We start from the raw sequence: 26,962 nt of genomic DNA on the forward strand, positions 1-26,962 counted from the left end.
TATTACTTCTATTTGCAATAACAATTTAAGATATATGCAGTGGAGGAATATTCCATGTACCAACACTACATGTAGGACGGACATAAGACATTCCCATTTTTTATTTCACCTTTATTGAACCAGGTAAGCCATTTGAGACCAAGCTCTCATTTACAACTGTGACCTGGCCAAGATAAAGCATAGCAATGTGACACAAACAACAACACAGAGTTACATATGGAATAAACAAACGTATAGTCAATAACACAATACAAAAGTCTATATACAGTGAGTGCAAATGAAGTAACACGGGGGCTGCGAGAGTGCGCCATCGTGCACCATAGTGCATACATTTATTTTGTCCACCTACACCAAACGCGATCACGACACGCAGGTTAAAATATCAAAACAAACTCTGAACCAATGACATTCATTTGGGGACTGGTCGAAAAGCATTAAACGTGTATGGCAATTTAGCTAGTTAGCTTGCAGTTGCTAGCTAATTTGTCCTGGGATATAAACATTGAGTTGTTATTTTACCTGAACTGCACAAGGTCCTCTACTCCGACAAAATTAATCTACACATAAAATGGCCAACCGAATTGTTTCTAGTCACCTCTCCTCCTTCCAGGCTTTTTCATCGTTGAATTTATATGGTGATCGGCATCTAAACTTTCATAGTATTACCACGACTACCGGCAAAACAGTTGGTCTTTCAATCACCCACGTGGGTATAACCAATGAGGAGATGGCACATGGGTACCTGCTTCTATAAACCAAGGAGGACATGGGAGAAGCAGGACTTTCAGCGCGATCTGCGTCAGAAATAGGAAGAAGTTCTATTTTAGCCCTTGGCATCTCAGACGCTCGTTGGCGAGAGCGAGCAGTGTGGGTGCAATAATTGAATAACATGGATTTCTAAATGTATTTTGTGACGCTTGCGCACGCGACGTTTCCGGTCTGGTCAGCATGTAAGATTAGGGAGGTAAGGCAATAAATAGGCTGTAGTGGCGAAATAATTGCAACTTCGCAAATAAACACTGGAATGAGATTTGCAGAAGATGAATGTGCAAGACTTTTATCTCCCTCACCAACTTCAAACATCAGCTATCCGAGCAGCTAACCGATCGCTGCAGCTGTACATAATCTATTGGTAAATAGCCCACCCATTTTCACCTACCTCATCCCCACAGTTTTTATTTATTTACTTTTCTGCTCTTTTGCACACCAATATCTCTACCTGTACATGATCATCTGATCATTTATCACTCCAGTGTTAATCTGCAATATTGTAATTATTCGCCTACCTCCTCATGCCTTTTGCACACATTGTATATAGACTCCCCCTTTTTTTCTACTGTGTTATTGACTTGTTAATCTGTTTACTCCATGTGTAACTCTGTGTTGTCTGTTCACACTGCTATGCTTTATCTTGGCCAGGTAGCAGTTGCAAATGAGAACTTGTTCTCAACTAGCCTACCTGGTTAAATAAAGGTGAAATAAAAACAAATAAATCAAAAAGTAGAGATACTATGATGCAAAGGAGAAAAAAAAGAAGAAAAAAAAGAGAAAAAAAACATATATATATATATAAATATATATAATATATATATATATATAAATAAATTACAATATGGGGATGAGGTAGTTGGATCGGCTATTTACAGATGGGCTACGTACAGGTGCAATGATCTGTACGCTGCTCTGATAGCTGTTGCTCAAAGAAAGTGAGGGAGATCTCCAGCTTCAGTGATTTTTGCTATTCGTTCCAGTCATTGGCAGCAGAGAACTGTAAGGAAAGGCGGCCAAAGGAGGAATTGGCTTTGGGGGTGACCAGTGAAATATACCTGCTGGAGCGCGTTCTACGGGTGGGTGATAGACTGCATCCAATTTGCTGAGTAGAGTGTTGGAGGCTATTTTGTAAATGATATCGCCCAAAGTCAAGAATTGGTAGGATAGTCAGTTTTACGAGGGTATGTTTGGCAGCATGAGTGAAGGATACTTTGTTGCGAAATAGGAAGCCGATTCTCGATTTCATTTTGGATTGGAGATGCTTAATATGAGTCTAGAAGGAGAGTTTACAGTCTAGCCAGACACCTAGGTATTTGTAGTTGTCCACATATTCTAAGTCAGAACCGTCCAGAGTAGTGATGCTCGGCGGGTGAGCAGATGCGGGCAGTGATCGGTTGAAGAACAGGCATGTAGTTTTACTTGCATTTAAGAGCAGTTGGAGGCCACGGAAGGAGAGTTGTAATGGCATTGAAGCTCATCTGGAGGTTAGTTAACACAGTGTCCAAAGAAGGGCCAGACGTATACAGAATGGTGTCGTCTGCGTAGAGGTGGATCAGAGAATCACCAGCCGCAAGAGCGAAATCATTGATGTATACAGAGAAAAGAGTCGGCCCGAGAATTGAACCCTGTAGCACCCCCATAGAGACTGGCAGAGGTTCGGACAACAGGCCCTCCCATTTGACACACTAAACTCTATCTGAGAATTTCATAGCGGAGAGGGTACGGTGGGATTCGAAATGGTCTGTGATCTTTTTGTTAACTTGGCTTTCGAAGACCTTAGAAAGGCAGGGTAGGATAGATATAGGTCTGTAACAATTTGGGTCCAAAGTTTCTCCCCCTTTGAAGAGGGGGATGACCGGAGCAGCTTTCCAGTCTTTGGGGATCTCAGACGATACGAAAGAGAGGTTGAACAGGCTAGTAATAGGGGTTGCAACAATTGCGGTGGATAATTTTAGAAAGAGAGGGTCCAGATTGTCGAGCCTGGCTGATTTGTAGGGGTCCAGATTTTGCAGCTCTTTCAGAACATCAGCTATCTGGATTTGGGTGAAGGAGAAATGGCGGAGGCTTGGGCAAGTTGCTGTCAGGGGTTCAGAGCTGTTGACCGGGGTAGGGGTAGCCAGGAAAGCAAGGCCAGCCGTAGAAAAATGCTTATTGATATTCACGATAATCGTAGATTTATCGGTGGTGACAGTGTTTCATAGCCTCAGTGCAGTGGGCAGCTGGGAGGAGGTGCTCTTATTCTCCATGGACTTTATACTGTCCCAGAACTTTTGGGAGTTTGTGCTACAGGATGCAAAATTCTGTTTGAAAAAGCTAGTCTTTGCTTTCCTAACTGCCTGTGTATATTGGTTCCTAACTTCCCTGAAAAGTTGCATATCGCGGGGGCTGTTCAATGCTAATGCAGTACGCCACAGGATGTTTTTGTGTTGGTCGAGGGCAGTCAGGTCTGGAGTGAACCAAGGGCTATATCTGTTCCTGGTTCTACATTTTTTGAATGGGGCATGCTTATTTAAGATGGTGAGGAAGGCACTTTTAAAGAATAACTAGGCATCCTCTACTGACGGAATGAGGTCAATATCTTTCCAGGATACCCGGGCCAGGTTGATAAGAAAGGCCTGCTCGCTAAAGTGTTTTAGGGAGCGTTTGACTGTGATGAGGTGTGGTCGTTTGACCGCGGACCCATTACAGACGCAGGAAATGAGGCAGTGATCGCTGAGATCCTGGTTGAAGACAGCAGAGGTGTATTTAGAGGACAGATTGGTCAGGATGATATCTATGAGGGTGCCCGAGTTTACAGATTTGAGGTTGTACCTGGTAGGTTCCATGATCATTTGTGTGAGATTGAGGGCATGTAGCTGAGATTGTAGGACGGCAGGGGTGTTAAGCATATCCCAGTTTAGGTCACCTAACAGTACAATCTCTAAAGATAAATGGGGGGCAATTAATTCACATATGGTGTCCAGGGCACAGCTGGGGGCTGAGGGGGGTCTATAACAAGCGGCAACAGTGAGAGACTTATTTCTGGAAAGGTGGATTTTTTAAAAGTCGAAGCTCTAACTGTTTTTGCACAAACCTGGATAGCATGACAGAACTCTGCAGGCTGTCTCTGCAGTAGATTGCAACTCCACCCCCTTTGGCAGTTCTGTCTTGGCGGAAAATGTATACACATACATACAGACATTTTTCAGCTAAGATTTTACCACTAAGAATCCAGAATGGATATGGCAATGAGGCCAGCACAGGATGTAATACACCCTTACAACAATCTACTTTTTGATCTTCTTGACTTCTTATCTGGTAAACAGCTACTATGTGTCAAGAAAAGAGCCCCAATTAGGGGTTGGTGTACTCCAGTAAAAAGGTCTTGTTAGATTAAAAACTATTGCCCTGTGTCCCCATTCATAGGGGCATGAGAGACTAGTCAGTGGTAGAATTGAGTTGGCACTTTATTGGCACAAACACCCATAGATAGTAAGGTTGAGGTTACTCATGGACAGTAATTAGTAATACATTTTTTGTTGTTGCATTGATGCATTGTGTCTTCTAACTGTCCAAGAAAAGGATCCGAAGTGTTCGGAAATATTTGTCAGACTGCCAGACTTTAGTCAGACTGCCAGACTTTAGTCAGACTGCCAGACTTTAGTCAGACTGCCAGACTTTAGTCAGACTGCCAGACTTTAGTCAGACTGCCAGACTGTGCACCACAGAGCCAATCAGGAGAGAATACATATAGGTCAACGGTGCCAATTGAAAGTCAAGGGGTGTGTCTGTGCCTTTTGGATTACTATCTCTTTCCAGAGAACCCCTGTGGTTCAAGTCTGCTCTACGTATGTCTGAAAGTGACAGAGCCAGCAGCCAGGAGTGTTTATCACAGTATGTCATAAAAGAGTATTACACTTATGAATGTGTGTAAAATGATAATATGTATTAGATCCAGTACAATGGAATAACTAAGACATGAATTTGAATGCAGCGTGTTCCGATTCCTCCGTCTCTTTCTGTCCAGCAGGGTCTTCGCAAAAATGTACCTAAATCAATTTTGGAAAAAGGATTTTACTCACAAAAGACGTACAAATGTATTTTCCCAGTTAGAAATAGTAGGCCATGCATCAAATAACTATTTTCATCAGAAAAACGAACCCTCAAATGCACTATTGCATTTTGTAAGTTGTCTGCAGGTGGCTTGTTGTGAATGCACTCAAATATCAAGTCATTATCAGGTTACATAAACTGCGTTCTAATACTCAACGTAGAAGGATTTGTCTTAATGTACAGTATATGAAAGTGATGCTATGAAAAGGATTATTTCACGTTATCAAGCTCACTGTGACTGACAAATCACTGCATATTACTGTGATTAAAAAGAGCATATGAAACACTGTTTTTCACGAGGCCTACCTGTGCACCTTCCTTTAAGCACCTCTGTATGAACACCTCTCCTCTCCTTGATCCATACCACATACAGCCATTTGTAGATCTTTTCAGTGTCCATGTGAAAGATAGTTATTGTGAGGATGGATTATTTGTGGACATTTTTAACACCCATGTAAAATGAAGGCCTGCAAAGCTTACAGATTTAAGTCTAATAGCATGAGATGAAAGTAGACAAACATCAGAGTGTGCGATATGAAGGTATAGTCAGTGGACATTCTGAACCTTGTTTGAATTCAGCAGGTCACATGACCAAGGAGCTATTGAAATTCCACATTTTGATTTTTCTTTTTAAATCTTGTGAAATGAAAATGGATAAACTAAAGGGTGTGAAATGTAGAGGCCCACGGAGTGGACATTCTGAACCTTGTTTGAAGTCATTAGGTCACATGACCCAGGTGCTATTGAAGTTTTACATTTGGAAAAATTAATGTAAACCGTGTGAGATGAAAATGGACAAACTAAAGGGTGTGCAATATGCAAGCCCACTCAGTGGACATTCTGAACCTTGTTTGATGTCACTCGGTCTCACGACCAAGGAGCTATTTAGTCTTTACATTTTGAAAAATTCAGGTCAAATCTTGTGACATGAATATTGACAAACTAAAGGGTGTGCAATATAGAAGGGTAGTCAGTGGACATTCTGAACCTTGTTTGAAGTCACTAGGTCACATGACCAAGGAGCTATTGAAATTTGAATGTAAGATACGTTTGTACTTTGTTTACGCTCTATAACTAATTAAACTAGGAACACAGTAAGCTACTCACATGTCCACATGTTTATTAGCTTTGGAAAGCAAATTAACGTCCAAATCGTGAAAATAAGACCTGTGCAATGTTGTGGGAATTTTTCCAACATCATGAAACTTATTTGGAGTCTGTGGCTCAAGTGGTTTGAAAGCTATTAAGGTTTGAAAGCGCGAGTATCCTTTGAATATCCAACTTGAAACTGTCTTTACCTCGGTGAGTGACCGTATGTTTTTTTTCGAGTTCCCACCATAAATCTAGAGAATGCGAGACTTTGATGAAAAAGTTTGATGGCAAAATATGCCAACACAGGACCATCATGCCACCTTCCTGTTTAAGCGAGCAAGGTGAGTCCAAAAATGTCTTGTATGCTGCTGCATATGTAATATGCCAGGGAGATATGTATACTGTAGCTAAGAAAGTAATACTAAGTATATGTTGTGTAGTAAGCTGTTAGTAGCCCATGTGCCTCACTCTCATAATTTGGTCTATTTTCACCAACGCTGTATTGTAAACACATCGTTTGTGGCCGGTGTTTGCTTGTTTGCAGACTTTTTTTTGTACAGCTTTGACAGTGCTACTGATAGTAGTGGTGGCGCTTGGTTTGCACGTGCAAATTCAGCACACACAGCATTCTATAATAGAACTGTGTTATTTGACCAGTCAAATTAGAATCTTATTTAACAAGTCAAATAGTGGTATTTCTTTTGTATCTTTTTTGACACACAAAGACCGAAATGGTGTTCAATGTGCCTGACCCTAATAATTTGGTCTATTTTCACCTCATAATTTTGCCTGCTGTTCTAACTTGGTGGTGCACATGTAGCCTATAACCTGTTTTAGAGAAATGTAATCATTGAATATTGTAAGAGCTTTCATTGTCTGCTTATATGCTTATATGCCCCCTTTACTTATCCTATGGTTCTGACTTGGTGTACAGGGAGTACACTGTAAGATCGGCCCATGTTCTGAATTCTGTTGCTGTACATTTCAAAAGTGCTGAACAAATAGTTATATTGACTACGTCCGTCGTCGCTCGCTCATTGTCTTAATCGAAATTATGGATTGCCTCTCATCCACTTGTTGTCCCCTTATGCCATAGTTTTTACATCTCAATTGTCAGTAGCAACCACATTTGTTGAAACAAGTCAGCCACATCAGCTATGTTTATTTTAAAGGCAGTAGATGAGGCCGAATTAACTTTTTTCGCTGCCAGACAAGGCTCCGCTGATAGCAGGTGTAGCATTGGTATGGTGTTGGGACAGCTTTATGTAGGCCCTAACAGTTTGTGGGCACCGTTTGTCACCGTTATAGTGCAATTCATGTATTGTTTAGTGTTTTGTTATGTAGTGGATTTGCTGGCATGCATCCCATTTTTTGGGGGGTTTTCCCCACCAAGATTTACATGGAAAATAACACATGGAAATAACACATATGGAATCATGTAGAAACCAAGAAAGTGTTAAACAAATAAAAACATATTTTATATTTAGCCACCCTTTGCCTTGATGACAGCTTTGCACACTCTTGGCATTCTCTCAACCAGCTTCATGAGGTATTCACCTGGAATGCATTTCAATTAACCTTGCTAAAAGTTAAATTGTGGAATTTCTTTCATTCTTAATGCGTTTGAGCCAATCAGGTGTGTTGCGACAAGGTAGGGGTGGTATACATTAGTTAGCCCTATTTGTTAAAAGACAAAGTTCATATTATGGCAAGAACAGCTCAAATAAGCGAAGAGAAATTATATTCTGTAACCACTCCCTCTTCAAATCAGGGCTGATTGGAAAAAGCTGCTCAAAAGAGGACATTGTATTATCATTTCTTTGTACTACTTAACGAAGACCATGCAGCCGAAACGCGTCTGAGTTTTTAAACTTTGTTTCCATCCTCCCAGAGCGCTAAGAACCTTGGCGTGATCCTGGACAACACCCTGTCGTTCTCAACTAACATCAAGGCGGTGGCCCGTTCCTGTAGGTTCATGCTCTACAACATCCGCAGAGTACGACCCTGCCTCACACAGGAAGCGGCGCAGGTCCTAATCCAGGCACTTGTCATCTCCCGTCTGGATTACTGCAACTCGCTGTTGGCTGGGCTCCCTGCCTGTGCCATTAAACCCCTACAACTCATCCAGAACGCCGCAGCCCGTCTGGTGTTCAACCTTCCCAAGTTCTCTCACGTCACCCCGCTCCTCCGCTCTCTCCACTGGCTTCCAGTTGAAGCTCGCATCCGCTACAAGACCATGGTGCTTGCCTACGGAGCTGTGAGGGGAACGGCACCTCAGTACCTCCAGGCTCTGATCAGGCCCTACACCCAAACAAGGGCACTGCGTTCATCCACCTCTGGCCTGCTCGCCTCCCTACCACTGAGGAAGTACAGTTCCCGCTCAGCCCAGTCAAAACTGTTCGCTGCTCTGGCCCCCAATGGTGGAACAAACTCCCTCACGACGCCAGGACAGCGGAGTCAATCACCACCTTCCGGAGACACCTGAAACCCCACCTCTTTAAGGAATACCTAGGATAGGATAAAGTAATCCTTCTCACCCCCCTTAAAAGATTTAGATGCACTATTGTAAAGTGGCTGTTCCACTGGATGTCATAAGGTGAATGCACCAATTTGTAAGTCGCTCTGGATAAGAGCGTCTGCTAAATGACTTAAATGTAAATGTAAATGTAACATGCCATACATATAAAGGCATTTTAATTAATTATATTATTGGTTCGTTTTGATGACAGTCCATCAATACACTAAGACATGAAGGTCGGTCAATGCGGATAATTTCAAGAACTTCAAAAGTTTCTTCAAGTGCAATCACAAAAACCATCAAGCGCTATTATAAAACTGGCTCTCATGAGGACCAACACAGGTTAGAAATTCCCAGAGTTAACTCTGCTGCAGAGGATAAGTTCATTAGAGTTAACTGCACCTCAGATTGTTCCCCAAATAAATGCTTCACAGAGTTCAAGTAACAGACACATCTCAACATCAACTGTTCAGAGGAGACTGCGTGAATCAGGCCTTCATTGTCGAATTGCTGCAAAGAAACCACTACTAAAGGACACCAATAAGAAGAGACTTGCTTGGGCCAAGAAACACGAGCAATGGACATTAGATCGGTGGAAATTTGTCCTTTTAGTCGAATGAGTCCATATTTGAGATTTTTGGTTTCAACCGCATGTGTCTTTGTGAGACGCACAGTAGGTTAAAGGATGATCTCCGCATGTGTGGTTCCCACAGTGAAGCATGGAGGAGGAGGTGTGATGGTGTGGGGGTGCTTTGCTGGTGACACAGCCAGTGATTTATTTAGAATTGAAGGTACACTTAACCAGCATTCTGCAGCATTACACCATCCCATCTGATTTGCACTTAGTCCCTCTATCATTTGTTATTCAACAGGACAATGACCCAACACACCTTCAGGCTGTGCAAGGGCTATTTGACAAAGAAGGAGAGTGATGGAGTGCTGCAGCAGATAACCTGGCCTCCACAATCACCCGACCTCAAACCAATTGAGATGGTTTGTGAAGAATTGGACCACAGAGGGAAGGAAAAGCAGCCAACAAGTGCTCAGCATATGTGGGAACTCCTTCAAGACTGTTGGGAAAGCATTCCAGGTGATGCTGGTTGAGAGAATGCCAATGAGTGTGCAATGCTGTCATTAAGGCAAAGGGTGGCTACTAATATATTTTTTTATTTGATTTGTTTAACACTTTTTTTTGGTTACTACATGATTCCATATGTTTTTTTCCCTAGTTTTGATGTCTTCATTATTATTATACAATGTAGAAAATAGTAAAAATAAAGAAAATCCCTTGAATGAGTAGGTGTGTCCAAACTTTTGACTTGGTACTGTATATCCAGATGATTCTGATTACCATTTTGCGCAAAAGCACTGTAGGTGTGGTCAAGGCATTACATTTGATACAGGAGTTGCCATGCATGCATCAAATTTGTAAGCAGCGAAGCAGTGTGCTGAGACATGTCACTTTATCAGAAGTGACTTGCAAAGCTGCTGCTTCTTCTTCTATGGTATATTGTCAATCACACAATGTTATGTACATCCCGCCATCTACTATGCGGTGATGGAAACAGGATTCCCCCCAAAAAACAGAACTACCAAAATACAACCAAAAAATGTACTAAATCAGATAACTTTTCAGTTAAAAATAAATAAATAAAACAGATCAGATCCCTACACAGGCTCAAGGGGAAACTAGGAGGGCGGGTCTTTCGGTGTCAGTACCCCTTGCAAGTCTTCAGATGTAAAATCAAAAACTTTTCTGCCGCAGCCACAATAATGTCCCGTTTCTTTGACTTCTTTAAGACTTGTGCTGTACAGATTATAACAGTGGCAATGAATGCAACAAAAATCCATCTTTTTAACACACTTTTGTCTGGCAGCAAACATTTACTACAGGCTGGGGTGTATCCACTAGCATCTCTTCACTAGCATCACTTGTTTTCTCAGTTCTTATAATCGCCTCAACATAGGTCATTCGATTTACCGCTCAAACTTTTGCCACCTCAATTTCCTTCACCCTTACAGGGCACTCCAGGACCTCAGTATCCTGATCCAAACAACGATTGCAACACAGTCATCCTTTCTACCCACTGTTCTTCAATATACTCTGTTCGTCTGCACACACTTGAAACATGGCAAAATCCTTTACAATTCTTACACTGCAGTGGTCTGGGGACGAAAGCTCATACAGCGTATCTTACATAACCAAGCTGCGTAGGTATTTGCTCTTTATCAAAAAACAACAGGACCGACAGACTTTCTTCTTTTACTCCATTCACCCAGTGGGTCAGACGCCGGGCCACAACCACACCAGGAATTATCTTCAGGAATTCAACTTGAACATCTGTCGTCACCCCTGTGATGACTCCTTTGACGGGTACTCCACTCCGAAGTTCAGAACACAAAACTTTTGTTCTCTGCATTCTTTTAAGGCCCACTGCAATCTTGTATTTCTCTTCAGAAATACAATTAATCAAAATAAGACCACTCCTGGCCACTGTGACAGACACTTTCCCAAGCGCATACTTCACCATTTTTGACACCTCAAATGGGTTTCCCACATATGGATCCTTACTCAACAAACGCATCCCAACAAAAAGAAATTCATTATCATTTACACACGTATCCTCCACTCCAATTTTAGACTATTTCCTTTTTGTTCCAGTTTTCGATACTACTGTTGTCCAATCAGAACATTCATCTTCACCAAATTTGCTCAACGCGCTGCTTAATTCGAACTCAGCATCCACTTCCGCCATCTTTCTCTCATTCGCGAGATCATCTCTGTCACCCGTCCAAAGCTTCGTTTGATCACGTGCTTTTTCAAACAGGGTGTCGCAAAATCCCACTGAATTCGCCGTGGGGACAATAAAAGGTAACTCTTAAATGTCACTCAACAAAATGTTACACCACAATTGGCATGCTGACTGCAGGAATGTCCACCAGAGCTGTTGCCAGAGAATGAATATTAATTTCTCTACCATGAGCCACCTCCAACAGTTTTTGACAATTTGGCAGTATGCCCAACTAGCCTCAACACCACAGACCACGTGTAACCACGCCAGCCCATGATTTTTTTTTAAAGAACATTTTATTTTTTTAGGAACTCAGTCCGGCTTTCAACTTACTCTTGAAAGTTGTAATAGTAGAATGCACAAGGCGCAATTTTGAAATTGGGTAGTGAATAATCAGTTTTCCTCTTGTCATGTCAGTCATTGCATACCTTAGAGCTATTTATAACTTACCAGAAATGTCCAGATCAACTAGCCCATGACTGGTAATGTATTTCAGCTAGGTTTTTAAGCCCAAAGATTGTTATGTTTGAGTCACTTATATCACATGAATACACATTAGACATGGCAAAATATATACAATTGCAAGAAAAAAACTGCAACATTTTCTCTGCACCCCATGACAAAATGTGTAGAAGTAACCATACAAAAAGTGTGGTGTGCAGAATGTTCCCCAATGCTGGAAGTGTGGCCTGAGTGAAAAGGTTTGGGAACCCCTGGCTTAGCAGGTTGAGTAGGGAATACTGGCATATTCAGGGACATGAGGGTAGGAGGTCGAAACCCATTGAAGGTACATTTGTTTTAGTTTTATGTGAAACCACAATTTCTGCACTGTTGTTCAAATAATTTGTTGTATGTAGTATAGTATAGGCGTCTGTGCACCCTAAATCATGCATTAGATATCGTTTTTGAAAAAGAGTAAACTTGAAGGCAAAAAAAGGGAGAATGATGTAAGATGCAAATCTGGTATTCCAAATGATTATAGGCTACTAAAGCCAACGATTTACCGCTGCGCCACAGGGGTTTGAAGAAAACAACGGAGGAAAAATCTTCATCTAATAATCACATGCGTCTATGTATTGCTGACCAGCAGATGTCACTCATGTGCATTTTGAACAGATAATGATAAAGCTCTGAAGATTGAACAGTTTTTTTGGCACACTTTGGTGAAAGCTCCGAAGCATTCGGAAATCCTCGGCTTCCTATTACTATGCTCTGGCACTGTCGCTTCCAGAGGAACATAGAGAACTGGTGGGAAACAGCAGCATAGGTCTGGGTAGACGTTGTCGCCATTTTAAATGTGGCAAAGGTTCACTTCATTTCTTATTCCTTACACAACATCACCCTCCTATAACATGCTATTACACCGTAATTCGCACACGCGCATTATTGTAACGACTTCCTATGTGTGTGTGATAGAGAGAGCAAGTGACAGCATTAATAGCGGAAGTTTCTCGCGTCCTCTCCAATCTCGTTCTAACCAAACACTTCTCTCCAGCAAGCATCCCATCCAGTGATCAAAGAGGAGAGAGAACTCAAAGGTATTTGATTTTACATAGTTTTACATCATTACTACTTTATAACTACCAGGTGTGGTTAGTCACGGTTGATGGCATGGCAGGGAGTAAATAGGGTATCACTTCTGCTTCAAATGAAACAACTTCATCTGCTGATGCTGTGGCTAGATTCTGTAGCACTACACTATGTGTATATATATGTATGTACAGTTGAAGTCGGTAGTTTACATACACTTAGGTTGGAGTCATTTAAACTCGTTTTTCAACCACTTCATAAATGTCTTGTTAATAACAAACTACAGTTTGGCAAGTCAGTTAGGACATCTACTTTGTGGATGGCACAAATAAGTTTTCCAACAATTGTTTGTAGACAGATTATTTCACTTATTATTCACTGTATCACAATTCCAATGGGTCAGAAGTTTACATACACTAAGTTGACTGTGCCTTTTAAACAGCTTGGAAATTCCAGAACATTGTCATGGCTTTAGAAGCTTCTGAAAGGCTAATTGACACCATTTGAGTCAATTGGAGGTGTACCTGTGGATGTATTTCAAAGCCTACCTTCAAACTCAGTGCCTCTTTGCTTGACATCATGGGAAAATCAAAAGAAATCAGCCAAGAACTCAGAATTGTTTTTGTAGACCTCCACAAGTCTGGTTCATCCTTGGGAGCAATTTACAAATGCCTGAAGATACCACGTTCATCTGTACAAACAATAGTATGCATGTATAAACACCATGGGACCACGCAGCCGTCATACCGCTCTGGAAGGAGACGCGTTCTGTCTCCTAGAGATGAACGTACTTTGGTGCGAAAAGTGCAAATCAATCTCAGAACAACAGCGAAGGACCTTGTGAAGATGCTGGAGGAAACAGGTACAAAAGTATGCACAGTAAAACGAGTCCTATATCAACATAACCCGAAAGGCCACTCAGCAAGGAAGAAGCCACTGCTCCAAAACCGTCATAAAAAGCCAGACTACGTTTTGCAACTGCCCATGGGGACAAAGATCGTACATTTTGGAGTAATGTCCTCTGGTCTGATGAAACAAAAATAGAACTGTTTGTCCATAATGACCATCGTTATGTTTGGAGGAAAAAGGGGGAGGCTTGCAAGCCGAAGAACACCATCCCAACCGTGAAGCACGGGGGTGGCAGCATCATGTTGTGGTGGTGCTTTGCTGTCGGAGGGACCGGTGCACTTCACAAAATAAATGGCATCATGAGGACAGAAAATTACCTGAAAAAAAAAAAACTACCTGAAACATTTGACCCAAGTTAAACAATTTAAAGTCAATGCTACCAAATGCTAATTGAATGTATGTAAACTTCTGACTCTCTGGGAATGTGATGGAAGAAATTAAAGCTGACATAAATCATTCTCTCTACTATTATTCTGACATTTCACATTCTTAAAATAAAGTGGTGATCCTAACTGACCAAAGACGGGGCATTTTTATGAGGATAACAAGAATTGTGAAAAACTGAGTTTAAATGTATTTGGCTAAGGTGTATGTAAACTTCCGACTTCAACGATATGCATGTATGTAGCCTAGATTGTAAAAGGTTTTAAGCATCCTAATTTCTAATATACAGGATGAGTATTGTGTCACACTTGTACTTGCTTTCATTCTGAACACAAACAGTACAGACATACACACACGTGTGCACTATATTGTAACGGAGACCATTGTCTCTCCTCTCTTTGTTCTGTAGGGTAAGATGCTGAGTGCGTCCACCCCGACCCAGACGCCCCCCAGCGGAGAGGACAGTTCTGGTTCTGACAGGGGGTCAGAAGTCAGTGTTGGAGCTCCAGCCACAGAGACAGACCGCTTCGGCTTCATCCTGGGGAATGGATCCACTGCTGGGTCAGTACTACACAGAGCTTCTGGCTCAGCAGCACTGAATTTTCTTTTTTTTTACCAATCTCTCTCTGTTTTAATTTTTTTTTTTTATTAGTTACGATAAGAGAAACAAACAGAGAGAATGCATTTCTGGTGAATAAAATCCACTAAAGACATCCTATAGCTTGCAACTGAATGTAAAACACAGTTATGGCAGGAAAGATGACCGTTCAGCATCAGACAGAATTGTTTTTCAATAGATGCAAGTACAAATGGGTCTTGACCCAGGTAGAATCAGAACACCAATATAACGATCACCTCCTACACACTCTCACTCACTCTGTGTCGTTGAACATCCTGACCCGTTGCCATGGAGACAGTCGCACCGCCACCTTGTGGTTTTCCTGTTTCCTGTGGGTGTTTATGGTGTTTTCGTTCTCTGTGACAAGAACTGAAGGTGCAGTTGACTCATCTCAGGAAATGTGCAGATAATTTTGTCCACAGAAACAGAATAGAGCGAGCCATAGTGAGGAGTTTGTTACCTACCCGAGAAATATACTGCCTTGGAAATGTTATGACAGCTTTGTTTAAAGTGTTCACCGTATTCTGCTGATGATATGTTGGTTAGGAGTGAAGGCCCGTCCCCTGAGCTCGTTAGACAGAGAGAGGCCAAGTGGATCAACATCATAAGCCAATGGGATCGTGTCTTACTAAAAAATTCCAGCAAGGTGTGTACTCTGCCTTTTAAATGTAATATTTTCTGGAACACCAGACCCAGGTGTTTACTCTGGCATGACCGTTACACACCCTCCACCCGTCTCTCAGGTCAAAGAGCAGTGTCAGAAAGGCATCCCAGCATCCCTCAGGGCTAAATGTTGGCCACTGCTGTGTGGCGCCACAGACAGAATGCTCCACAACAAGGACCTCTATCAGGTAAGAGAGCAACCACCTCTACAGATAGAACCAACAATTAGACCCTTACTGTTCCATTTGCATGATATACTTACTGTAAATCTAAAAATATAGCAGAGTAAAACCTAGTCATCAGGTAAATCTCTCCCCCTCTATCAGACTCTGGACTCCAGACCCGCACTCCAGAGCTGGGTGGACGTTATAGAGAGAGACTTAGACCGCCAGTTCCCCTTCCATGAGATGTTCCTCTCCAGAGACGGCCATGGGTAACAGAGCCTCATAATACTACATGTTCAATGATGACATACTAAACACATCTTTCTCCATCTCTCCTTCTTGTAGTTTTGTATACATATTATCTAGAGTGTTACCCTGTCAATGTTCGATGCATCAGAGTGTTGTGCTGTTTGTGTGGGCAGACAGCGTGGTCTGTTCCGGGTGCTGAAGGCCTTCACTCAGCTGAAGCCTGAGGAGGGCTACTGCCAGGCCCAGGGACCTGTAGCAGCTGTACTGCTGATGAACATGCCTACTGAGGTACTGTTACAATCACCATCTTATCACCAGTGATCCTTCATCATTACCACGTTGAAAGGACTGGACCTTCCATCTCTCTTAATACCTTTGCTTTCCCCTCCTATAGCAGGCATTCTGGTGTCTGGTGCAGATCAGTGAACAGTACCTCCCTGGCTACTACAGTCCCCTTCTGGTAAAGATGATGGCTCTACACACTGTTACTTTACTACACATGATCAATTTGTGATACAGCGTGCTCAACAGTGTAACGTGCATATATTTGTCATCAGTAAAGGGTTTGGATGTTGTAACATAGCTGAATAGCAGCACTCCGGACACTTTTCCCTCTAATGTTGTCGTTAGGAGGGGGTTCTCTTTGACGCAGCCATGCTGACCAGGGTGCTGAAGAGGACGTGTCCCGCGGCTCACAAGCACCTGCAGAGACACGGCGTGGAGCCTCTGATGTTCGCCACCGATTGGTTGATGTGCCTGTTCACACGCCACCTACCCTTTAACACCTTGCTCAGGGTCTGGGACCTGTTCTTCTGCTACGGTCTGTACCTGAATAAGGGACTTCTTCAATCCATCATCTATGGTCATATTTATGCATTCTGTCAATCCTCTATCTAATCTACCTATTCTTATTTCTTGGCCCTTCCATCCACACAAGATTGAAAGAATCTCTCTAAGAGGAGATTTGATTCCTCTGTTTCCCTCCTTGTTGTTTTTATCCCCCCTCCATCAGGAGTGCGTGTGTTGTTCCAGGTGGCGGTGGTGTTGGTGCGCAGGGCTCTGGGCCGGGTGGAGCAGAGGGAGGCGTGCGAGGGCCAGATGGAGACTCTGGAGAGGCTGAGGGGTGTGAGGGAGCAGGTGCAGCAGGAGGACGATAACTTCATTGCAGAGGTCAGACACTTGAACTATCTTACCATGTATATAAATACACACACCTGTGTCATAGCAGATAAACCCCCACTTTTACCACCTCCCCTCGTATCTCCCTTTCACCCCCACCTACAGTGGGGAGAACAAGTATTTGATACACTGACGATTTTGCAGGTTTTCCTACTTACAAAGCATGTATAGGTCTGTAATCTTTTTAAATCATAGGTACAATTCAACTGTGAGAGATGGATTCTAAAACAAAAATCCAGAAAATCACATTGTATGATAAAGTAATTAATTTGCATTTTTTTTTGCATGACATAAGTATTTGATCACCTATCAACCAGTAAGAATTCCAGCTCTCACAGACCTGTTCGTTTTTCTTTAAGAAGCCCTCCTGTTCTTCACTCATTACCTGTATTAACTGCACCTGTTTGAACTCGTTACCTGTATAAAAGACACCTGTCCACACACTCAATCAAACAGACTCTAACCTCTTCACAATGGCCAAGACCAGAGAGCTGTGTAAGGACATCAGGGTTATAATTGTAGACCTGCACAAGGCTGGGATGGGCTACAGGACAATAAGCAAGCAGCTTGGTGAGAAGGCAACAACTGTTGGCGCAATTATTAGAAAATGGAAGAAGTTCAAGATGACGGTCAATCACCCTCGGTCTGGGGCTCCATGCAAGATCTCACCTCGTGGGGCATCAATGATTATGAGGAAGGTGAGGGATCAGCCAATAACTACATGGCAGGACATGGTCAATGACCTGAAGAGAGCTGGGACCACAGTCTCAAAGAAAACCATTAGTAACACACTACGCCGTCATGGATTAAAATCCTGCAGCGCACGCAAGGTCCCCCTGCTCAAGCCCACGCATGTCCAGGCCCGTATGAAGTTTGCCAATGACCATCTGGATGATCCAGAGGAGGAATGGAAGAAGGTCATGTGGTCTGATGAGACAAAAATAGAGCTTTTTGTTGTAAACTCCACTCGCCGTGTTTGGAGGAAGAAGAAGGATGAGTACAACCCCAAGAACACCATCCCAACCGTCAAGCATGGAGGTGGAAACATCATTCTTTGGGGATGTTTTTCTGCAAAGGGGACAGGACGACTGCACCGTATTGAGGGGAGGATGGATGGGGCCATGTATCGCGAGATCTTGGCCAACAACCTCCTTCCCTCAGTAAGAGCATTGAAGATGGGTCGTGGCTGGGTCTTCCAGCATGACAACGACCCGAAACACACAGCCAGGGCAACTAATGAGTGGCTCCGTAAGAAGCATCTCAAGGTCCTGGAGTGGTCTCGCCAGTCTCCAGACCTGAACCCAATAGAACATCTTTGGAGGGAGCTGAAAGTCCGTATTGCCCAGCAACAGCCCCGAAACCTGAAGGATCTGGAGAAGGTCTGTATGGAGGAGTGGGCCAATATCCCTGCTGCAGTGTGTGCAAACCTGGTCAAGAACTACAGGAAATGTATGATCTCTGTAATTGCAAACAAAGGTTTCTGTACCAAATATTAAGTTCTGCTTTTCTGATGTATCAAATACTTATGTCATGCAATAAAATGCTAATTAATTACTTAAAAATCATACAATGTGATTTTCTGGATTTTGTTTTAGATTCCGTCTCTCACAGTTGAAGTGTCCCTGTGATAAAAATTACAGACTTCTACATGCTTTGTAAGTAGGAAACACTGCCGATTTTGCAGGTTATCAAATACTTGTTCTCCCCACTGTAGGTGTGTTCTGTTCCCCTGTCGAGTAAGGATCTGGAGAGGCAGACGGAGAGAGAGCTGGAGAAGTGGAGAATGGAACGGCCCGCCTCCACCTTTGATCCCCGGGGTCGTTGCCACGGATATCGGATGGCGTGGGCGAGGGTTCGAGAGAGGGAGGAGGAGAGGAACAGGAAGGAGAGGGAGAAAGGGAACCTGTCCCTCCCTCTGATTCGCTCGCCCTCCCTCCTCTCTCTCTCTCCCTCGCTCCTCCGCAAGAAGTGGATAAGAGGGAGTAGGACAGACATTGGGGAGTGGGAGAGAGAAGGCAGAGGGGTGAGGAAGGTTTCAGAGGAGGTGTGGGAGGAGAGAAGCAAGGGAGGGAATCTGAGGAGAAGAAGTGAGATGGATGGTAGTCCAGTGAGGGCTCCGGGTGTTCCATGTCCAGCTACAGAGGACAGGGCCCCAGTGGAAACGAGAGAACCGTTTGAACACAAAGAACCCATAGAACAGGAGGACAGAAGGCAGAAAACCCAGCTGACCCCAGATTCAGACAGAGAACCTTCCCAGCAGCATCAGCTCACCTCGGACCACAGCGTCACCTCACAGGGCCAGGGAGAGGAGCAGGGGGGTCTCAGCCAGACACCAGTCTCTGAGCAGCACAGTGACAGCCAGACACAGGAAACTGACCACAGTAAAGACACCATGCAAACACAGGAAGTACTGAACAAACAGTCAACAGCGAGTGCAAATTTCATCACAGTGCATATAGTGACAGAGACGAAGGGTGAGGCAGAGACAAGCAAGGAGACAGAGACATGTGCAGGAGCAATGACAGAGGAGGAAACTGCTCCACACACAGACCTGAAGACATACACAGAGGAGGAAACTGCTCCAGACACAGACCTGAAGACAGACACAGAGGAGGAAACTGCTCCAGACACAGACCTGAAGACAGACACAGAGGAGGAAACTGCTCCAGATACAGACCTGAAGACATACACAGAGGAGGAAACTGCTCCAGATACAGACCTGAAGACATACACAGAGGAGGAAACTGCTCCAGACACAGACCTGAAGACATACATTGAAGCAAAGACAGAGAAGGAAAGAGTGACAGAGACCCACACAGATGTAGAGATTCAGATACGAGCAGAAGCCAAGACAGAGGAGGAAATGGAGGCAGAGGTACAGAAAGGACTACACACAGATAAAAGTGGAGAGACCGAGACGGACATGGGGTCAAAAGAGACAGCGACTCAAACAGATGTGAATACAGACACGGAGACAGACACACAACAAGAGGCAGATGTAAACTTGGAGGCAGAAACAGACACGGGCTCACTGACCGAGAGAGACAAAGGCACTGGCACAGAGACACACACCGACAAGGAGATACAGGCTCGTACAGAGATCCAGTCACACAAAGGGACGGAGACACACACAGATGAAAAATCTGAGGCAGAGAGAGAAACGGCGTTAGAGGCACATACAGAACCAGAGACGCAGGAAGAAAATGAGTCAGCGATGCACATAGAGGCAGACACAAGAGTAGAGGCAGAGTTGGGGTCACAGATTGAGGCAGAAACACAGACGGACAAAGAATCAGAGATACGTGTAGCTGTATACATAGGGATTGAGACGCGCACGGAGAAAGCCACTGACACAAACACAGGGACAGAGACGACCATGGAGTCTCCACATGACATTCAGAGACGCACAGAGACAGCAAAGACGGAGGTACAGTACACAGAGCCCTCTAGCACAATACCAGCCAATCAGAGCCAGGTTTCTCCAGAGTTGACATCCACTACTGAGCCTGCGGAGGAGAGGAACTCATCAGAACAGAAGCTTCCTGAAAAACCCCAGAGTCCAGTCACCATCCGTCCAGATCAGGAGACCCAGAAAGTCAGGGAGAGTGAAGGAGAGAAAGAAAAGAAAGCCTCAACTGACATCCTTCCACCATTACATCAGGGGAAATCACTGACAGGTGAATTCCCTCACATACCTGACAACCCAAAGTCACAAAGTCAGAGTGAGTCTCCCCCTCCTGCAGACTCAAAGGCTGACTCTGGCAACTCGGTGTCCACACAAATTGATGTCTCGTCCCAAAGGACTACGCCCTGTGATGGACCGTGGGCAACCCCTTCCGGAGACTTCCGGCTCTGCAAATCCTCCAGCTCTCGGAGGCTCACCCGCAGGCTCTCTGAGGATCTCTTCACTAAGCCCAACCAATCACAACCCACCTTCACACAATCCAATCAATCAAATATAGGCTTCATTCAGTCCAATCAACCACAACCCACATCTCCCATTCAGGTACCAAAGCGCCCAGAATCACCCAAACGGGTGACAGGGAGCAACCCGGACACTGTCCCATCTCAGACTGGGCCTAAATCTGACAAAGGGCTGACCGACACCCCCAGGCTATTTGGTCTCTTCCGCAGGCTCAAAGGGGAGCAACCAAGGCAGGACAGGAAGAAAGGGGAGCACAAAGTCCCCATTCCCCAAATCCTGATCCAGGACTTCAGTGACGGGACAGGTGAGGGGAGCACGGTCAGGGGGGAGGAAGAGGAGAACCTGAGCTCCAGAGAGAGGAGGAGGAAACGGAGGGAGCAGGAGAGGAGGGAGAAAGAGGAGGAGAAGTTACAGAAGAAGAGGGAGAAGGAGTTAGAGAAAGAGAGAAAGAGGGAGAGGAGGAAGCCTCAGACGAGGGGGAAGAGTTTTCAGGTGCTACACAGCAGTGTTCCCCTCCCTGGAAACAGTGGCTCACAGACATTTGGTTCCAAAAGAAACTCAACTCCATCTATGGAGACATACTTTTAACAAGCAAGGAAAGAAATCGACATTCTAAAAGTTTTTACAAACAACTAAAATTACCCATAAATCATCTCATCCAAGTGTAGACTTGAAAAGAAAAATGTAAATAAAACAATTTATATTTTCAAACTCCGGGGAGAAAAAAAAAGTGTTTTTTTATTCTAGAGCTTGTGTACATTGATCATTGACATGCCATCATAAACAGGAAGTACTTGTCCATTTCCTCATAATTCCAGAGTCCCCCAGTGTGATGATATGGTCCAATAAAAAGTCTGAATGTCCCATCACTGTCCCTCAGAGGACCTACTGAGTGCAGACTTTCTTCTCAAGGCTGCAACGGTCATTAGAACTAGAAAGGTCTGGATTTGTTCAAATCCATATTCTAAAAAAATTATCCCACGGGTAAGACTCTGCATCTAATGTGATTAGTCTTCAGATTAGATGCAAACCTTTTTTCATATCTCTTCGCAGGGATTCTATAAATGGGTTTCTCCAAAACACACACACACACACACAAACACACGTGGCTTCAACTCCACCACCCCAGGTCACGGCAATGATGCTTGGTTGTCGTCCTCGCTGTCACTGGCCAGCACTTCCTGGCTCTTGATCGTCTGATTGGTCAGTTGAGAATCAGAGGGACAGACTGACCCGAAAAAGAGCGAGCGGAACTGAGCGGGAATGAAGAAAGAGAGGGGGAGAGGGGTTAGTTTTACATTGATCCCAGGAGTTGTGTAAGTAACAGCAAGCCCTTTGACAACAAAGCTCACCTTTTTATTTGGAGGTCTTTCAGTGTCCTCGGTATCTTCCTCCTCCTCTTCCTCTCCTCTCTCTAGCCTGCGCATGGCTACAGATGGCGGAGTTGTAAGTGTGTGATTGGGCGAGGGGGACCGGGGCGCAAGGGCATTGGAGGGACCCGCTAATTCACTGGTCTCCATGGCGATGAGATAAGAGTCAATGTCGTCAGTCATAAAGTCGTCAGGAGGTGGCGGCGAGCGAGCTCTGGGGAGAACGGAGAGGGTTCTGGGTAAAGAACAGGGTCCTGTACAAAGAGGCATGACTGTTCTGAATGTTTGACGGTTAATGTTCAATTACCGTTTTGTGTTGTTGTTATGGTTACAGAGGTTGGAGTCATCAGACAGAGTGGCAAGCACGAAGTTCACCTCCAGAACACTGTCTGTTACACTTAACACCACAGGACTGACAAAAACAGAAATGAATGCTACACGGGAAACAAAATATCCTTATACCTTCATATTGGTATGTGTGGGTGGTGAATATGTATCCTTACCTGCCTGGCTCATCAAAATACATTGAGACTGGGAGACCTGTGGATTCTGCAAACACCAGCAAGCCCTGGAAGACAATGCAACGCTTCATTAAGTGGCCTGCTATGATGCCTTCAAATCACTTATGACATACCACGTCAGATTATAACAACAGTAATAACCTATTTGTCAAGTAACAGAACCCTACATACCCTCAGCTCCTTTAGACAGAATGTGATGCTGGTCTGAGCTCCAACAGCAAAGTGGTCAAACTCATCAGAACTCAAACACAGTTCAGTCAGCATGGATTTGGATTGCTCTACGAGAGAGAAGAGAGCGAAAAGGAGAAGGGGGGATTAAAGATATTACTATCATTTTGCTATACAGGGTTATTAACTTATTGAAAAATAGCAAATAAACACTACACCGCCAACACTTCAATAGTATAGAAAAACAAAACGGGTTTATCCTCACCTGCCTCGTCGTCTACATGGTTCCTGAAGCACACTCGTTCTCCACTCACTAACACACTCACCTCTTCCAGAGAGGGAGGGAAGTGCAGCACCGTGTCAACCAGCAACCTGGAGGAAAGAAAGAAGGAAAAATCTAAGTGATGCATAGGAGGTAAGATGACAGGAGAGGAACACTGAAAGAGAGAGAGAGAATGTGCTGACCTGGGCTGGGCTCGAAGCATGTTGGCACAGCTCTCTTTATCAAACACGGCCTGCAGACTCTCACTGTCCTGGAATGACAGGTTGTGTGTCTTCAGCAGACCTACAGAACGCAAACACACACTTGATATGCCTTGATTAGGGGAAAGTTAAGGGTGTGAGGAGGTTTAAAGTGGTTAAAACTCCAGATAAAACTGTTCTGTGGTTATTTTATGGCACTTTAACGGCCTGTACCATGTTTGCAGTGCAGGGTGAAGGTGAGGCGACTCTTCTCTCCATCCAGTTCAATGTGACACTTCTCTACTGTCTTCTCCAGAGACGACAGGGACCTGAACACGGCCTGCACACACTGAGAGAGAGAGGCAGAGAGGGACGAGAATAAGTAGACATTACAGATATAACAGAAGATTATTAAACTGTAGATAACAGAAATGTGTCAAACAGGGTTGGCTCAATTCAAATTGAAGGCAGTCAATTCAGGAAGTGGTTAGAATGAAAATTGAAGATTCAAATTATATAATTTTTTTATAAATAGCGTATACTTTTCAGGTTATTGTGAAAGTAATTCAAAATAAATGCATTCTTTTATGATTGAATGAACTGGATTGACTGCCTTCTATTTAAATTGCGCCCAACCCTGGGGTCAAAGCAATGTGTTTCTGTACCTTGATAGCCATCTTGCAGCGAAAAGCATGTCCTAAGGGAATGGTGTACCTGTAAAAGAATGGAAGCAGTCATAGGTAGTGTACCCTTTCTTTATTTCGCATTCTCTCTCACACACACACACACACGCCCCATACCTGCTGAAGAAGAGTGGGGAGAAAAGGAAGCACGCGTAGGCTGAGCGGGATGAGTTCACTGAACGCAGAGCCAGCTGTGAGACAGGAAAGAGTAACTTTACAACTGCAACCCAATCCCTGGGCCTCAATGATGTCTTGGCAACAATATTGTAGAATTTAGTGAGAATGAGTGTCAATGTATTTTGGTATGCATATTAAAGTGTGCTTGTGTGTGTTTCATGGCAACTCACCCCATCCTCCTGTGGCTCCAGGTACAACTCATCACCTATCCTGGACAGAGAGTGGATGGCCTTGGCCAGCACTGTAAAACACAGACACACAAATCATCCCAATTTCATTCAATAAAAAGGCATGTAGCTAGCTAGCTACAGTACCAGTCAAAAGTTTGGACACACCTACTCATTCAAGGTTTTTTCTTCATTTTTACTATTTTCTACATTGTAAACTAATAGTGAAGACATCAGCCAGTGATTTATTTAGAATTCAAGGTACACTTAACCAGCATGGCTACCACAGCATCCTGCAGCGCTTGCGCTTACTGGGACTATAATTTGTTTTTCAACAGGACAATGACCAAAAACACACCTCCAGGCTGTGTATGGGCTATTTGACCAAGAAGGAGAGTGATGGAGTGCTGCATCAGATGACCTGGCCTCCACAATCACCTGACCCCAACCCAATTTAGATGGTTTGGGATAAGTTGGACCGCAGAGTGAAGCAAAAGCAGCCAAGAAGTCCTCAGCATTCATCCCCCTCCTCTCCCCTGTAACTATTCCCCAGGTCGTTGCTGCAAATGAGAACGTGTTCTCAGTCAACTTACCTGGTAAAATAACGAATAAATACATATGTGGGAACTCCTTCAAGACTGTTGGAAAAGCATTCCAGGTGAAGCTGGTTGAGAGAATGCCAATGAGTGTGCAAAGCTGTCATTAAGGCAAAGGGTGGCTACTTTGAAGAATCTAAAATGCCTTCACTATTATTCTACAATGTCCAAAACCCTGGAATGAGTAGGTGTGTACAAACGTTTGACTGGTATTGTAGGTGGTGGTATAAAATGTCTTCTTCAATGTCTGATGGGATAAGTACCTTTCACGTTGCCCCCTGTCACAACACAGTCCATGTCAGGGAGATGACGGTACTTGTTTGAGTTACAATGCAGGTGTACAGATCACACTTTCATAGCGCCTGGACAATAAGGGCGTGTCAGTCAGAGACATATAGCTACAGTTACAATGGTTTTCCTGGCTACTCATCCCTCACAGAAAGCAGACAAATATCAACGTGACTCTGTTTGATAGCAAATGATCAGTGAGCAAAAGTTGCTCCAGTCACGTTTGAAATGGGTAGCACTTGTCAACATGATTGCAGAAGGAAGCTAGCCAGCTACAAATTTCATTCCAAATGAGTAACGTTATATTACTGGCAAATTAGCAAAGTGATTTACTGACCAAAGATTACTAGCGACGTTATAACGCCAGTTCACAATGTAGCTAGCTAAGGGTACTTGCTGTCTGGAAAGCTTGTTAGCTAACCAGCTAACAAGGACCAGCTAACGTTAGCTAGTTGAGTAAAGTGAAATCTGTTTAGCTAGCCAGCATCTTAGTCAGAAATCATTCCTGCTCGATTGGCTATATTCAGAAGGCTTGTGCATTATATTGGCCATTAATACTATTCACTAACCTCCATAGCTAGCTATAAATATACACAGCAAAGTGTTGTAAATACTCACTTTATTTACTTCAAAGCCGCCATAACGCGCGTCTTTTTGACCGACCAATGAGAGAAACGAATGGGCGTGTTCTTGGTGATTTAGCGCCTGCCCATGTCGTGATCTGTCTGGATCTTCAGACAGCTTCCAAACAATGCTGAGTATCAAGTCTAATCGGTCAATCCTTCATTAGAGAAACTGGTTCTATCAATTCACACACTCCACAGCTTTCAACTGTGGGTTGTAACTATACTAAACAAAAATATAAACGCAAAAAATGTCAATGATTTTTACTGAGTTACAGTTCATATAATGAAATCAATCAACTGAAAAAAGGTATTAGTCCCTAATTATGGATTTCACACGACTGGGCAGGGGCGCAGCCATGGGTGGGCCTGGGAGGGCATAGGCCCACCCACTCACGAGCCTTCCCAACAATTCAGAAGACGTTTTTCCCCACTTAAGGGCTTTATTACAGACAGAAATACCTCTCAGTTTCATCAGCTGTCTGGGTGGCTGGTCTCAGACGATCTCGCAGGTGAGGAAGCCAGATGTGGAGGTCCTGGGCTGGCATGGCTACACGTGGTCTGTGAGTCCGTTTGGGTGTGCTGCCATATTCTCTAAAATGACATTGGAGGCGGCTTATGGTAGAGAAATTAACATAAAATTATCTGGTAACACCTCTGGGTGACATTCCTGCATTCAGAATACCAATTGTACGCTCCTTCAAAACTTGAGACATCTGTGGCATTGTGTTGTGTAACAAAACTACACATTTTAGAGTGGCCTTTCGTTATACCCAGCACAAGGTGCACCTGTGCAATGATCATGCTCTTTAACCAGCTTCTTGATATGCCACACCTATCAGGTGGATGGATTATCTTGGCAAAGGAGAAATGCTCACTAACAGGGAGGTAAAAACATTTCTGCCCAAAATTCTGAGAGAAATACTTTTTTTTTTTTGCATATGGAACATTTCTGGGATCTTTTATATCAGCTCATGAAACGTGGGACCAACACTTTACATGTTGCATTTATATTTTTGT

General features: G+C 43.7%; 2 protein-coding genes across 4 annotated transcripts; one reads left to right on the forward strand and one right to left on the reverse strand.

Annotated features, from left to right (window-relative positions):
- The first annotated feature begins 807 nt into the window (after positions 1–807).
- LOC118375711 (treacle protein-like) lies at positions 808–21,601 on the forward strand. 2 transcript variants are annotated; one of them, XM_035762303.2, is made up of 11 exons: positions 808–964; positions 12,761–12,803; positions 14,498–14,649; positions 15,254–15,353; positions 15,451–15,558; positions 15,697–15,803; positions 15,957–16,071; positions 16,178–16,243; positions 16,414–16,603; positions 16,796–16,953; positions 18,677–21,601. In XM_035762303.2, exons 3-11 carry the CDS (start codon positions 14,504–14,506, stop codon positions 21,473–21,475), a joined length of 3,789 nt encoding a protein of 1,262 aa, XP_035618196.1. In that variant the 5' UTR covers positions 808–964; positions 12,761–12,803; positions 14,498–14,503; the 3' UTR covers positions 21,476–21,601. The 2 variants fall into 2 exon arrangements, with proteins under 2 accessions (XP_035618196.1, XP_052366104.1); XM_052510144.1 differs by lacking the exon at positions 808–964 and having other exon boundaries at positions 12,471–12,803.
- On the reverse strand, positions 21,600–26,097 carry rad9a (RAD9 checkpoint clamp component A). 2 transcript variants are annotated; one of them, XM_035762307.2, is made up of 13 exons: positions 25,938–26,097; positions 25,295–25,393; positions 24,439–24,509; positions 24,209–24,282; positions 24,074–24,122; positions 23,643–23,757; positions 23,412–23,511; positions 23,212–23,318; positions 22,950–23,056; positions 22,761–22,825; positions 22,565–22,669; positions 22,240–22,471; positions 21,600–22,140 (listed from the first exon to the last, which is right to left on the reverse strand). In XM_035762307.2, the coding sequence occupies exons 2-13, from the start codon at positions 25,326–25,328 to the stop codon at positions 22,018–22,020; spliced, it is 1,182 nt and encodes a 393-aa protein (XP_035618200.1). In that variant the 5' UTR covers positions 25,329–25,393; positions 25,938–26,097; the 3' UTR covers positions 21,600–22,017. The 2 variants fall into 2 exon arrangements, with proteins under 2 accessions (XP_035618200.1, XP_035618201.1); XM_035762308.1 differs by lacking the exon at positions 25,938–26,097 and adding an exon at positions 25,889–25,936.
- Positions 26,098–26,962: the final 865 nt, after the last annotated feature.

Source organism: Oncorhynchus keta, chromosome 4 (assembly GCF_023373465.1).
Source record: "Oncorhynchus keta strain PuntledgeMale-10-30-2019 chromosome 4, Oket_V2, whole genome shotgun sequence".
Lineage (NCBI taxonomy): Eukaryota > Metazoa > Chordata > Actinopteri > Salmoniformes > Salmonidae > Oncorhynchus > Oncorhynchus keta.

Coding starts and splice junctions, on each gene's coding strand:
- LOC118375711 (XM_035762303.2), top strand. CDS start 14,504: ATGCTGAGTGCGTCCACCCCGACCCAGACGCCCCCCAGCGGAGAGGAC. Junction 14,650..15,253: donor GGGAATGGATCCACTGCTGG/GTCAGTACTACA, acceptor TATGTTGGTTAG/GAGTGAAGGCCCGTCCCCTG. Junction 16,604..16,795: donor GGACCTGTTCTTCTGCTACG/GTCTGTACCTGA, acceptor CCCCTCCATCAG/GAGTGCGTGTGTTGTTCCAG.
- rad9a (XM_035762307.2), bottom strand. CDS start 25,328: ATGGACTGTGTTGTGACAGGGGGCAACGTGAAAG. Junction 23,057..23,211: donor CCATGTAGACGACGAGGCAG/GTGAGGATAAAC, acceptor TCTCTCTCGTAG/AGCAATCCAAATCCATGCTG. Junction 22,670..22,760: donor TATTTTGATGAGCCAGGCAG/GTAAGGATACAT, acceptor TGTTTTTGTCAG/TCCTGTGGTGTTAAGTGTAA.